This window comes from Rutilus rutilus (genome assembly GCF_951802725.1).
Source record: "Rutilus rutilus genome assembly, chromosome: 2".
NCBI classification, from domain to species: Eukaryota; Metazoa; Chordata; class Actinopteri; order Cypriniformes; family Leuciscidae; genus Rutilus; species Rutilus rutilus.
Genome location: NC_140210.1, coordinates 47,307,431 through 47,323,141, shown reverse-complemented (window position 1 = coordinate 47,323,141; position 15,711 = coordinate 47,307,431). Strand labels below are relative to the sequence as shown.

At 35.6% G+C, this 15,711-nt stretch overlaps 1 protein-coding gene across 1 annotated transcript in view; it reads right to left on the bottom strand.

The window, feature by feature from the left end:
- The window catches only part of LOC311285822 (uncharacterized protein), a 37,232-nt gene extending 21,768 nt beyond the window's left edge, over positions 1–15,464 (bottom strand). The window contains exons 1-4 of the mRNA XM_084401626.1: positions 15,193–15,464; positions 2,685–2,987; positions 2,484–2,587; positions 2,310–2,413 (exon numbers count right to left, since the gene is read on the bottom strand). Of these exons, the coding sequence (XP_084257752.1) occupies positions 2,310–2,413; positions 2,484–2,587; positions 2,685–2,987; positions 15,193–15,334 (653 nt within the window). The 5' untranslated portion in view covers positions 15,335–15,464. The remainder of the gene's footprint in view (positions 1–2,309; positions 2,414–2,483; positions 2,588–2,684; positions 2,988–15,192) is intronic.
- Positions 15,465–15,711: the final 247 nt, after the last annotated feature.

The window sequence follows — 15,711 nt, the reverse complement described above, 5'->3', positions numbered from 1 at the left end:
TTGTTGAGATGCATAGACTGAATCTTAACATCTGTGTGTGCCTTAAAGAATGATTTTTTTTTTTTTTTCAAAACAACTTTTAAGAAATCCTTTATATAATATCTAAAATTCTGGATATTTATGCAGAATCACAGTTATGCTGTAATCAACAACATAAATCTAAGAAATAAGGCTCTTAATGAGTTCAGTGATCAAGTTCAAATGATGATTATCATAATATAACCAACACCATCAGATTACGTTTTTTCTTTGTTCATCTGACTGTTATAAATCAATAACAGCAGACAAGCAAAATCTAAAGTAAACATCTAAGGGTCAAGAGCCCAACTAAAGCAAACACTGATCACCATAACGGTGGCTTACAATTTGAGATTTTCTCCTTCAGTGATTCTGCTTGTTAACATTAGGTGTCTTCAATAATGCTCAATCATCAATCAATTAATCACTTAATTATCTCATTAACTTTAACACTCATATTTTAACACTTTACACTCTTGAGTGTGGACTCATATACACTCCCAGGAGTGTTAATTTAAACGTACAGTATGGGATTTTTCTCCACTAGGGGACGCTAACCTATTTACAATAACAAAGGCGTAGTTTGATGACGCAACATTTGCTAAGAATTATGGATTTTGTCGTCAACGTCAAGCCGGCTGATCTAATAATGTTTATGGATGACTGAATACATCGATGCTTTTATCATGACTGTGATATGAAGCAGTTCGGGATTGATAAGAGACAGCTATCAGGCTTGTGCAAAATTCAGAATTTGAGAATTGGCCTCCATTCAATTCATGAATTTGAATTTGAATTGAATTTACTCCGCCCCACAGGACATTGAATTGAATTTGAATTGGAATGACAGGAAGTGGAATTAAATTCATGGCAATTCAAAGAAATTCCACTCAGTCACACAACAGAAAGAATGTGTTGAGTCTCACATGCATTCAGTGTTAGGAAGGTTATTTTGGAAATGTTTTTGCTTATTACTGTTATTAGTTACCCATTATAAATGTGGTTTGGATTACTTTATTTGGATAACTTTATCAATGCAAAGCAATTTCGTTTTAAGTTGATTAGTAATTGAATTAAACATTTTACCTCAGTAATACAACTAAATACAATTACATTAATTTTGTAATTTATTAACAGAAATTTCATTTCACGTAACTATTTACTCCTCAAAAAAAAATTCCTCAAAAATACATTTTGTTCTAAAATAGATATTGATCAAATTCTTGAAATAAATTACCCCCTCAATGTTGTTTAATTCGTTTTTTTTTTTTTTTTACATTGCTTTTAACATTCATCGCTGGGGGAAAACATATCCTTTTAATGTAATCTGTACAAGTAGTTCAAACTAATATCATTTATAATGCAATCATATCTGACGTAAAGCTTCATTGTTAAACACTTCACTTAAAATATGTATATGAATTTCTTTGAATTTTTATTGAATTGCAATTCTGCTTCCTTTAATTCAAATTCGAATTGTAATTCTAGATCCTGTTTTTGACATCAATTCAAATTCAATTCAAATTCAAGAATTGAATTGGAATTAAGGAGTCATTCTCAATTCAATTCTGAATTGTGCACAAGCCTGACAGCTATCAGCTCCAAACGCGATGCGAGTTATATATCATTGTTGAACTATATAACATTGATTAGTTTTATGTAAATGTGCTCACCTGTTTAATAAAGTACATGTAGGAGTTGTCGAAGTCTCGGACGTGGAGCTCTCGTTTATACTGTCTATGGGAGCTCTCGGCATCTCGAAAACACCGCGCTGATATTGATTCTCGGTTTAGTTCTCCTTTTTTATCCAAAGTCTGCTTGCCATGGTCCATAATGTTTAAACGAAACAACAACAGCGTGCAAATAGACATTGCGAACTACACAGTTGTCCGCGTCAGATCAGAGGGCTCTGGTTCATAGCTCTGGTTGCCATGGCAGCACGAGCGGAAACCAGAGACAACACGGATATGACGGCATTGACGGCGACAAAACGGAAATAAAGACACGGTCCGTGTCTTCGAATTAAAATATTAATTTCTCTGGATTTAGAAGTTAATTGGAACTGTCGGGATAATGTAAATACACAACTTTAAAAAATATATAACATAGATATAGTGATTTTTTATATTTTTAAAGCAAAAAAAAATACATATTGTGCCTTTAACACTGGAGTTTTTGCTGTGTACAACTTGGATGGTTGAGGGTGAGTAAATAACAGCAAATCTTTTGGGTTAACTATCCCTTTAACAAATGCATTCACAGTGGTTTTATGTGAGTGTTTTATCACTTACCCTGTATTCAGTGGTGAATTGTCCACCCATTTCATTATGCCTTCAGTCTCAGAGTCAGACAAACCAATCCACACTCTCTCCTTGATGAATGAAGTTATGAACCTCTGTATGTGAATAAAGACAGGAATAAGTGTGATTCCTCTCATTGATTAACAGACACTCACACAATCTCACCTGCTTCTCTTCAGTGTTGATAATGACCAGATCAGCTCCTCGATCTCTGCAGAATTGCCTGCTCTCAGACCAGCTCTTCGACTCACTGGATATGGAAAAAAACCCTGGACCACACCGAGTTTTGTACATAAACACTTTTCAAAACTGTGTGCATAAAGTAAAGAAAAAGAGAACTAGGACAAAAAACTGATTTCAACTGACCTTGTGTAGAAGCCTTCTTCTTTAGTTCATCATCCAAAGACGTGACTTTTCTTTCTAACTCCAGTTTCTTCTGACTCAAAGAGCTGAAGTTGTTCTTCAGTTGATCTTTATCAATCATTAGATCAGTGTAATTGTCCTTTAAGCTGATGATAGTGTGATTGAACTCTTCAACTGTGTTCTTGTAACTCTTTAACAGGTCTCTCTCTGCTGTGATGGTGATGTGCTGGAGTGTGATGAAGACCAGCAGAAGAACACAAATGAGCCCGAGACACACTGTCATCAACACCAAACACCTGCGTCCTCCTGACAAACAGAGACAAACTTCTATGAAAGTTAAATAATGACAAATACACTGTAAAACCTAACAGTAATATGTACTAAATAAAATTGAGTTCACAGCACTCAAATATTACCGAAACTTGAACGACTGAAACAGAACTCAAACTGAATGAGTTATAGAACATTTCTAGATCCCAGAATGATAATTGTATAATTAAGTGATTAATTAAGTGATGATTGAGCATTAGTGATGAGCACCTGCTGTTAACTAGCAGAATCACTGAAGGAAAGAGAAACACAAGAACTACAACTGACTTCCAGCCACAGCAAAATCAACTGGAGATAAAAGAAGACATTAAATATCTCAAGATCTCAGCAGAGGAGGATTAAACAACTCCACAAACAGCATTACAAGCTTCACTTATTATTAACCACTTTGACTTTATTACTGCCATTCATCTACAGAAGTTCTTATTAGAATTAACAAAGGTTTAGAAGTTGATGATTTGAGTTTCATTTAAAGTCACCATGATATAGATCAGCGTTTGCTTTAGTTGAGCTCTTGACCCTTGACTTTTGCACTTTTGCATGGGTCGTGGTGGGGGTTTAGCTACTGTTAGTAAGCAGCAGTATAAATGCCACCGCTTATCGACCACATGTTACTTGAGTTTTTAGGTTCAGCTCTTAAGGCTTGAGTTTCACAAGCCTGTTTTGGCAATCGTTGTTTATCGACCACCAAAGTACTCTCCAGCGTTCATTCAAGAATTTTCGGAGTTTTTATCCACCATGTTATTATTGTCCGATCATATTTTACTTGTTGGGGATTTTAATATTCACATATGCTGCCCTGGGAAGCCTTTGGTAAAGGTTTTTTCAGACCTAATGGACTCGTTTAATTTTAAACAACATGTACTTGGGCCCACTCATGAGAAAGGACATACACTGGACCTTGTTTTCTCCTTAGGTGTAGCTGTCTGTGATGTTGTTGTAATGGATGCCTGCCTTTCAGATCATATGCCTGTCACATTTAATTTAAATATGCAATTTGTACGGGCGGAGCATCAGCCTTCTGGCTTACGCTCACGTATAATTACTCAGTCTACACCGCAGGCGTTTGGTGATTCTTTTCGTTCAAGTTTAGAAGTATCCTGGCTGGAGTTTGCATTTACTGAGGCTGACCCTGAAGAATTACTTTCTGCTTTTAATTCGGTGTGTTCTGGAATCTTAGATTCTGTTGCCCCATACAAGCTTAGGTCTAGTAAAGTCAATTTACAGCCCTGGTTGAATGATCATACACGTACGCTTAGACAGCAGTGTAGGCGAGCAGAACGGGCCTGGAAAAAGGACAAACTTACGATTTCACAGCAGATTTTAGTAGAATCACGCAAGGGATATCAGAAGGCTGTGAAGGAGGCAAAATCAGCCTTCTTTTCAAAAATTATATTGCAGCACTCAAACTCACCAAAAACTTTGTTTCAATCTATTAATAGGTATTTGAACTCTCGTACTGCGTCATTACCATCATCTACAGAATGTTGTGAAAAGTTTTTGAATACTTTTTCAGGGAAAGTTAATACAATCAGAGCTAGTTTTAGTGCTTTGAAGGGCTTGACAGGAGATACTTTTAAAAGTGTTAATAATTTTGATCAATTTGATATGGTTACTACTGAGGATATTAAACTGATCGTTGACAAATTGAAACGACCCGCTGCAAGTTGGGATGTTTTGCCTTCTGACTTGCTGTCCGAGACGTTTGATTATACTGGGTCTTGTATTACTGCTATTGTCAATTGCAGTCTTTATACAGGCATTTTTCCTTATAGTTTTAAGCAGGCGGTTATTCAGCCCCTTCTTAAAAAGCCTAACCTTGATCCTTCGGATTTTAATAATTATCGGCCCATTTCTAAGCTGCCTTGTATTTCCAAAGTATTGGAAAAGGTAGTTTTAACACAGTTAAGTTCGTATCTGGCCAATCATGAGTTGTTAGATGCTTTTCAGTCTGGTTTCAGAGTAGGACACAGTACTGAATCTGCTCTACTACGAGTTTCAAATGACATGCTACTCATTGCAGACTCAGGGACTAGAGGAGCTTTAATTATGTTAGATCTGAGTGCAGCCTTTGATTTAATCAATCACACTATTCTTATTGATCGGTTGGAACATCTAGTGGGGCTGAGAGGGACGGTTTTAAAATGGTTTTCCTCATATCTAAAGGGACGCTCATGTTCTGTTAGGGTTGGGGATTTTTCCTCCAAGTCAATTGTTTTGGAGTGTGGAGTACCACAAGGATCAATATTGGGCCCTATTCTTTTTTCTTTGTTTCTTTTGCCGTTGGGCATCATTTTTAAGAAACATGGTATCTCATACCATTTATATGCTGATGACATTCAGGTATATTTACCGATCAGTGCTGGTGTCCCGAGCACTAATCAATCCTTGGTACTATGTTTACAGGAGGTGATTGCCTGGTTAGAGCAAAACGGCCTGAAGTTAAATGCCAGCAAATCGGAAGTTTTGGTTTTCGGGACAAACAATGACGACAGGGATTTAGGGGGCCTTCTTGGCTCTTGGGAAACATATGTTCAACCCAAAATAAGAAATTTAGGGGTAATTTTTGATTGTGCTCTTATGTTCGATCATCAGGTCAAAAATGTGGTAAAAAATTGCTTCTACCAATTGAGGACAATTGCGAAAATGAAGTCTTTTCTGTCTGTTCCTGACTTAGAAAAAGTTATTCATGCATTCATTACATCTCGTTTGGATTATTGTAATGCTCTTTATGTTGGTATCAATCAATCTCTTACTTCGAAGTTGCAGATGGTACAAAATGCTGCCGCAAGGCTCCTTACTGGTGTCAGGAAAAGGGAACATATTACTCCAGTTCTAGAAAGACTGCATTGGCTTCCTGTGAAACAGCGAATACAGTACAAGGTTCTGTTGTACGTTTATAAAGCTGTGCATGGTTTGGCCCCGAAATATATTAAGGACTTGGTGCGTATGAACTCATGCAGAGCACAAAGGTACTCCAATTGTCTTCAATTGTTTGTACCGAGAACTCGCTTAAAAACAAAAGGGGATCGAGCTTTTTCAGTTGTTGGTCCTAGACTGTGGAATGCACTTCCTCCTGATGTAAGGTCTGCATCCTCAGTTGTGGTTTTTAAATCTTGTCTTAAAACGTATCTTTATTCTGTGGCTTTTAATTCTTGATCTTGTCATTGTATGTCATGTATTTTATGTATGTTTATTTTTTTTTTATTTTTTTTTTTATTTTTTTTTTTTTTACAATCTCTTGGATGTTCAGTCCTTTGGTCTACAATGTAGGATAAAGGGCTATATAAATAAATAAGACTTGAGACTTGAGACTTGAGACTTAAGATTTTCTTTGGCTGCTGCAATTGAGTAGCCTGGGTGCCAGCCCGAACCCCGCCCACAACATTTTTTGGTCGGGAAGTTCGGTCTGGACTCGCTCCGTTGAGGAGCTATTATGCCCAAACAAAAATTGTTCGGACCAATCAAATTGTCAGGGCGGGCTTTATACGATGATGGACAGATGAGCAACGGTAACGTAATCATCCACGTCACCAAAGAGCGCTTGATTTGAATTAGTTTACAACAAAGACGACTGCTGCTGGAGAATTGAGATTTCACGAGTTCACATTTACAAATAAGTCAGATAGAATAAATGCGTATATAAGATTTCACACAAATAAGTCGATAGAATAAATGCGTATATGACGTGCTGTCCGAGGGAGGGGGCTGTGGGCTCGGTAGCCATACTCCCCCGTATTCCTGGTTGTGAGAGAACAAGACAAGAGTGAGGATTCGGGGTGGTGGAGGGATGCTGAAAAACTGTCAAGGAGTGTTAGGTAAGTTTACAGAGTGAATATGCTTCCTCATGCTGATAGATAGGGTAACGTTAGACATGGCAATGTTTGATGACAAGTTGATATTGGATTGATTATTTGTACGTGCTCCTCCCGAACTTTGTTTATGAAACATCATGTGTAGATTCCGCCATCGCGTCTGTTATAGAAGATATGGACAGCGCATTCATTTTAAAAGAGGAACAGAGAGCCGCGACATTTTGTTGGTTGAAAATATGAATGAAGAACATGCGTCATTTACTCCGTTGCTCTGATTGGTTGTAGGTCTATCCAATTGAGTGCAGAGTTTTTTTTTTTCCTGGTTCGGTTGAGACACACCCCATAATCAAATCTCTATGGAGAAGTATCAGACTCACATTCTGACTAGAATCTGAGTATAACGACGTCAGGCTAGCAATTGAGTGTTTATAAAACATTTTTGTTATGGCACAAAAGGCAAGGAAAAGTCTGATCGGGTGTTGATGGTGAAGGATTGATGATGACAATCATCATTTAGTGACTTGATTCTCTGATCTCTGATTAAGGGGCAACATATTAGTTTCACTCAAAACTGTGATTCTTCAGCATAAGAGCTAGCCATGTTGTGACCATCAGATAGTATGAAGGATTTTACAAATAGTTGTGCACAAAGAGTTTCACAGAAAAGATATTGCATTACTTAGACTCACACAGACATCAAGAATCAGCATATGAATCTCAACAATGGTGACCATTAAAAAAGTATTCATGCTGCAATGCATGCTGGGTACTAGCATAATACAAAACTTATCCATGGCTCCCAGCATGCATTGTGGCATAAATCATTTTTTAATGGTCACCATTGTTGAGATTCATATGCTGATTCTTGATTACTGTGTAAGTCAGCATGATACCATACATAGTAGAGATGCGCGGATGGGCTATTATTTCATCTGCAACCGCATCACAAAACTCAACATCCGTCCGCCATCCATCCGCACCAACGTTTTTGACCAATTTTCAAAACTGCACCCGCCCGCCATCCGCTGATTGGTGTGTACATAATAAATTCATTTGTTTGGTTCAACCGCCTGAATTTAATTCAAATTTTATTTTTCGTCACGTCATCCGCCCGAGTCCGCGGCTATAACTGCCAACCGCGCATCTCTAATACATAGATATATACACTAGATGTTGCCTTGGCTACAGCACTTCATTGGAATGAAAACGTCAATAGAGCCGCTATCTTGGAACAGGGGAGCCCCTTCTCTTTAATGCATCAGCGTCAATGTAGGCAGAGGTCTAACATAAATAAAATCACCATAAATCGTCATGAATGTGATTTTCAAATTTTTTTTATTCGTTCCAACATTCAGATGTGTATTTGTCATTGAGTCCAGAGAAAATTTAAGGTTTTGATATTAAGATAATCTACTTCTATTTTAAAATATAATGCATGTGCTAGTAGGCCTAAGCTTATTAGTCACATTCTTCCACTTGAGTAAACTTAGAATGAACTATCACTACTATATATATATATATATATATATATATATATATAAATGAGCAAAACTTGGCCACTAAATATTTAATATTCAATTATTTTAATGATCACAATTAAAGTTTTAATTTTATTTTAATTGAACAAGCGTATTAATTAAGGTGGTAATTCAGCATTCAATCACATATTCTAAAAGATGTATTATTAATAATAATGTTATTTCAACATAGCCTAATATCTCGTTATTTCGACATAATATGTGTGCGTGCAACAAGCAAAATGTGCATTTGTAAATCAGGTGACGCGTGCATTGATTTTTATTAATAAGTGTTTTCTGACAGTGTCGACTCGGCTGCAAAAATGAAGGTGACGATCGCCATATCCCAGCGGGCACCTTGATGTCAAAATTAGGTCAAGAAATAGGTCAAAAATGAAAGTCAAATTGACGTCAAAGTGTTGATGTCAATTTGACGTCAAGAGTTTGACCTCTATCAAGAGTTTGATAATAAGTCATTTTGCCAAACAAAAAGGCGAAATGCATGGCCGTACACTTATTACCAGCTTCACTTAAAACTAACCAGATTTACTTTATTTAATTTCAATTTTAATGAAATCATTTAAATTTTGCATTTTAAAGTCACCATGATGGTGGTTAGCGTTTGCTTTAGTTGTGCTCTTGACCCTTCACTCTTTAATATAAAATTTTCTTTGGCTGCTATAATTGTGTGTTTATAAAGCACATGTGTTGTTGCTAAAAAAGCCATGAGCCTGTTTATTGATGATGACGATATCATCTTGTTAATGCCTAAATCACTGATCATGTTGATCATCTGATTATATAGGACTTGTGGCTTTTATGTTTTATTATAATAGAATCCATTAAATTTTACAGCATGAGAGCAATATTGTTTATCAAATAATATAAATGATTCTAATAACATTTAGTGCATTGAACTTTCATCTACATTATTACTTAGCCATCAAGAATCAGTGTATGACTCTCAACAATGGTGACAATCAATGAAATGCTTCATGCTGCAGTGCATGCTGGGTACCACCAATCAAAACTCACCAAAATCTCCCAGCATGCATTGCGGCTTTAATAAATTATGCAGCTGGAGTTGATCTGAATATCTGGATATTTTGTTTGAGTGTCACCATTGTTGAGATTCATATGCTGTTTCTTGATGTCTGTGTGTGTCTAAGTGATACCATAGATTAATGGTTTTTGTGCACTAAGTAGTTTTTAAAAACCAAGTATATTATTTGATAAACAACACTGAGTCAAACGACTTCTATTATGAATAAAAACAGTTTTAAAACCGCAAGTTCTATATAATCAAAACATTAGACACTGAATAAGATCAGGTCTTCAGGCATATACATGATGATATCATCTTCATCATCAATGAAAAGCCAACATCTCTTGATCTCATGGCTTTTTTAGCTACAACAATTGTGCTTTATAAACACACAGTTATAGCAGCCAGAGATTTTTTTAAATATATATTTAAGAGTTAAGGGTCAAGAGCACAACTAAAACAAACGCTAACCACCATCATGGTGACTTTAAAATACAAAATATGATTTCATTAAACTGGAAATTAAATAAAGTAAATCTGGTTAGTTTAAGTAAAGCTGGTAATAAGTGTACGGCCATGCGTTTCACCTTTTTGTTTGGCAAAATGACATCAGCAGAGGTCAAACTCTTGACGTCAAATTGACATCAACACTTTGACGTCAATTTGACTTTCATTTTTGACCTATTTCTTGACGTAATTTTGACATCAATTTGATGTCAAATTGACATCAAATGCCCACTGGGATTCGTAGTGAAGGCGCCCTATAGCCCTCATGTGGTGTTCGGGTCATTTTGACCCGGAGAAGATTTTCTTTTTCCCGAAAAAACTAGTTAATGTTATCGCTTTGGACTGAAACTTTGTGACTTTTTTCACAAATGGTATAAATACTTCTGAAATGTTTTGTGACAATTTTCTTAATATTTTAGGGGTGGTTTTGTCACCTTGTCACTCTTGTGGTGTTCCCGGTCAAAAATGACCGGACTACAAAAAATAGCTTATAAATCACTTGTTATGCAATATTATCACCCAATATTGGATTCAATCTTTTTGTGCACTTGTTCTCTTTCAATTAGGACTGGTTTTATATTTCTATTTGCATCTGATTAATCGTAGGCCTCATTTATTTGAGAGTAGGCATCTCATTTTTTGAGTAAAAAAAAACATTATTTTTGAATAATTTTGGAAATTTGAAATAAAATCTGAAGAAAATTGGCACTGTTGATCACACTAGTCTATTTTAATTTTTCACCAGGAATTTTGTTTTGAAAAACTTTTATTTTGTACAAAATGGCACATTGTTACTCTTGTGGTGTTCCCGGTCAAAAATGACCGGACTACAAAAAATAGCTTATAAATCACTCATTATGCAATATTATCACCCAATATTGGATTCAATCTTTTTGTCCACTTGTTCTCTTTCAATTAGGACTGGTTTTATATTTCTATTTGCACCTGATTAATTGTAGGCCTAATTTATTTGAGAGTAGGCATCTCATTTTTTGAGTAAAAAAAAACATTATTTTTGAATAATTTTGGAAATTTGAAATAAAATCTGAAGAAAATTGGCACTGTTGATCACACTAGTCTATTTTAATTTTTCACCAGGAATTTTGTTTTGAAAAACTTTTATTTTGTACAAAATGGCACATTGTTACTCTTGTGGTGTTCCCGGTCAAAAATGACCAGACTACAAAAAATAGCTTATAAATCACTCATTATGCAATATTATCACCCAATATTGGATTCAATCTTTTTGTCCACTTGTTCTCTTTCAATTAGGACTGGTTTTATATTTCTATTTGCACCTGATTAATTGTAGGCCTCATTTATTTGAGAGTAGGCATCTCATTTTTTGAGTAAAAAAACATTATTTTTGAATAATCGTAATATTTTTCAAAACTATTACCTTGATCAACTTAAAATAGGTGTGATTTGAAAGATTAGAGTCTGAAATTTACAATGAATGTAGCCAATTTGATAAACTCATAAGTAGTGCTGAGTTATTTGCTGATAAATAGAAGAAAAAAAATCATAATTTATAAACTACTTTTTTGTATTACATTGAGCAATATGTCAAATACACAGCAAAATCCCCAGTGTTAAATTAACACTCCTCAGTGTACATATGTGTCCACACTACAGAGTGTTAAAATTAACACTGAAGCAGTGTTGAAGTTAATGAGATAATTAAGTTATCACTGAAGCAGTGTTGAAGTTAATGAGATAATTAAGTGATTAATTAAGTGGTGATTGAGCATTATTGGAGATACCTGATGTTAATAAGCAGAATCATTGACGGAAAAAGAAAAAACAATAATAGAAAAAAGAGAAACACAAAACCTACAACTGACTTCAAGTCATTACACATTGTTGCACTTATTATTACCAGTTTGACTTTATTTCTGTCATACATCAACAAAAGTTCTTGAGATTCAACAGAAGGTTAGAGGGTAATGTTTTATGGAATTTTTCAAGTTACCATTATGGTGGTCAGTGTTTGCTTTAGTTGGGTTCTTGACCCTTTTCATTTTATAATATTAGTTTTTCTCTGACTGTTCCAGCATTGTGTTTATAAAGCATATTTGTTACTGCAAGAGAAAACATGACCTGCTCACGATATGTTTTGATGATAATGACATTATCAGCATGAATTTTTGACTATATGCTTGATGTCTTGTTTTAGTATTGGTGATTGTAGCTCTGAGATTCTACAGTTTGAGATCCAACAGCAATATCAAAATTTTGAAAATACTTTGTGCACAGAAGTTATTGTGTTTAGACACACAGACATCAAGAATCAGCATATGAATCTCAACAATGGTGACAATAAACAAACTAGTGACAAACAGATCAACTCTGAACATCACAAAACAAGCTACTGAAGTCAGAACAAAACAATAGCAAAATAAAAGCAAACAATGAAAATTACAGGACAATTCAGCTGCATAATTTATTCATGTTGCAGTGCATGATGTGAGCCATTGATGCGTTCTGATTGGTGGCCCCCCATCATGCACTGCAACATTAAGCATTTGTTTGATTGTCACCATTGTTGAGATTCATATGTAGATTCTTGATGTCTGTGTGTGATTTTAAAACCTTTAGATTCCTAAAACATTCCTGGAAGTAGTTAATGTAGTGAAAAATTAATAAAGCCTTTGGATAATCAGTTTATAATGATGGGTGCCATCATTGAATCAGGTCACTAGTAATTTCATCATCGAAACATAAACAGGGCTGTGTTTCCCAAAAGCATCTTAAGCTTAACTTGATCTCAGACCAACTGCAACAAATGGATTGTATGATCAAATTAGGCTTGCAATGTTTTTGGGAAACACAGCCCAAATCATAGTTTCTCCTGCCACAACAAATGTGCTTTATAAACACAGAGTTTGAGTAATCAGAGAAAAACTAATGTTAAAAAGTAAAGGGTCAGGAGCCCAACTAAAGCAAACACTGGTCACCATAATGGTGACATGAAATGAAACATTCCATAAAACATTACCATCTAAACTTCCGTTAAATCTAAATAAGACCGTGTGTAGATGTATGACAGAAATAAAGTCAAACTGGTAAAATAACAAGTGCAATAATGGCTCAAAGTCAGTAGTTCTTGTGTTTCTCTTTTTTCTGTTCTTGTTCCTCTTTCCTTCAGTGAGTCTGCTTGTTATCATCAGGTGTCACCACTAATGGCCAATCATCACTTAATTAATCACTTAATTATCTCATTAACTTCAACACTGCTTCAGTGTTAATTTTAACACTCTGTAGTGTGGACACATATGTACACTGAGGAGTGTTCATTTAACCAGAGGTGGAGATTCCAGGGGTCAGAAAGTAAAAGTCCTGCCATATGTTTATTCCACCCATGAACTCACACAGCAAAAACTCCAGTGTTAAATGAACTCTCCTGGGAGTTTATTTGGCTCCAGACTCAAGAGTGTTAAAGTTAATGAGCTAATTAAGTGATTGATTGAGTGATGATTGACCATTACTGAAGACACCTGATGTTAACAAGCAGAATCACTGAAGGAGAAAAATCACAATTTTAGACACCGTTATGGAGATTAGTGTTCGATTTAGTTGGGCAGTTGACCTTCAAATGATTATCTTTAGATTTTGTTTGGCTGTTGATCTGAGTTATTACAGCCAGATGAACAAAAAAAAAAAGTTGATCAGGTGGTGTTGGTTATATTTGAACATAATCATAATTTGATCTGAATCACTGAACTCAATTAGAGCCTAATCTCTGACTTAAATGTATATTGGTCATTACAACATCACAGTAATTCTACAGATTAAGTTCCAGATTTTTCAATATAATTCAAATTATTTCTTAAAAGTTGTTCTGATAAAGAAAAAGAAAATCTTTCTTTAAGGCACACACAGACATCAAGATTCAGTGTATGAATCTCAACAATGGTGACAAAAAGAATATTCAATTAGGAAAACAAGACAATTCAGATCATAATTTATTCATACCGCAATGCATGATGGGAGCCATGGATGAGTTTTGATTGGTGGCACCCAGAATGCACTGCAACATGCTTTATTATTGTCACCATTGTTGAGAATCACAGGCTGATTCTTGGTGTCAGTGTGTCCAAATAATATAATTTTTCAAAGTCTTTTGATCAGAACAACTTTCAAGAAATCTTTCAGATTACATTGAAAATTATTAACATGGCATAATATTAAAATCACAGGCAGCTATAATCAACAAGGTAAACTTAACTCTCTAAATTAGTTTTGTGATTCAGGTCAAATTATGATTATGTCAAAACATAACCAACACCACCTGATCAACGTTTCTCTTTGTTCATCTGAGAGTTATAACTCAGATACAACAGCCAAACAAAATCTAAAGTTATTAGTTTAAGGGTCAAGAGCCCAACTAAAGCAAACACTGATCACCATAATGGCAACTTAAAAAAGAGATTTTCTCCTTCAGTGATTCTGCTTGTTAACATCAGGTGTTTTCAATAATGCTCAATCATCACTCAAACAATCACTTAATTATCTCATTAACTTTAACACTCTTGAGTCTGGAGCCAAATAAACTCACAGGAGAGTTCATTTAACACTGGAGTTTTTGCTGTGTGAGTTCATGGGTGGAATAAATATCTGGCAGGACTTTTACTTTCTGACCCCTGGACTCTCCACCTCTGCATTTAACACTGGGGATTTTGCTGTGTACCCCCAAACCCCCCTAGAAGGACTGAGGTCCACACACCACAGTTTTACCAACAATCCTGTGAGAAACACTGGTTTTGCTATGCCAATGCAGTATTGTTCAACTGTATTGTTCAACTGTATTAATAAATGTCAAATATTTACATATTTCATCTGTTAACTCTCACTTGTTCCTATACTCACTCATTACCTGGCATTAGTGGTTTTAAGGAATAGGAGTTGGTATGCATATATTTAAGGGCGTACAAAGATGGGTGGTGTTTATGATCATATAGTGGGCCAGTCTGGGCCAAAATGCCAGGATTTTTTTTGTCCCAGTCCAGCCCTGGCACACTCACTACATGTGTTAAAACTGACACAACATGTGTCATTTTTAACACATCTCTTTTTAGAGTGAGGCTCAAGCACACTGTGCTCAACACAACACACTTACTTCCTCCTGGCAAACCTCCTGCCAAACAGGAAAACATAAAAAAAATTCAATACATTTTCTCGTTAAAATAGTAAGGCTTTTAAGGAACAGGTTCATAATTACAAACATATATTGAACAGATGTTGAAAATTACTGCTATTCAATATAAACATAACTAAAAGCACACTAAATGTCTTACTGTGTTTTTGAGCTGTTGCTTCACTCTGGCTGAGTTTTCGGTCCTTATTAGCATAAATATCTTCATCTCTGTCCAGTGCCCTCTCGTTGCCCATGCTGCAGGTCTCGCTGTCAACATTTGTATAAATGCCCTCCAGCTCCATTATGACTTCTGCGTCTCTTCAGTTGAGCTGCATGTGGACTTTAGGAGGACGAGCGCAGGGTTTAATATAGAGAACCTCCCCTAGAATTTACATATTGCTGACCAACAAGAATTCAAACTTTGATGCACTGTACATCTTCATACAATGAATGTCAATCATGCTGGGTTCATGCCCCCACACAGCAAAATCCCCAGTGTTAAATGAACACTCCTCAGTGTACATATGTGTCCACACTACAGAGTGTTAAAATTAACACTGAAGCAGTGTTGAAGTTAATGAGATAATTAAGTTAACACTGAAGCAGTGTTGAAGTTAATGAGATAATTAAGTGATTAATTAAGTGATGATTGGCCATTAGTGGTGACACCTGATGATAA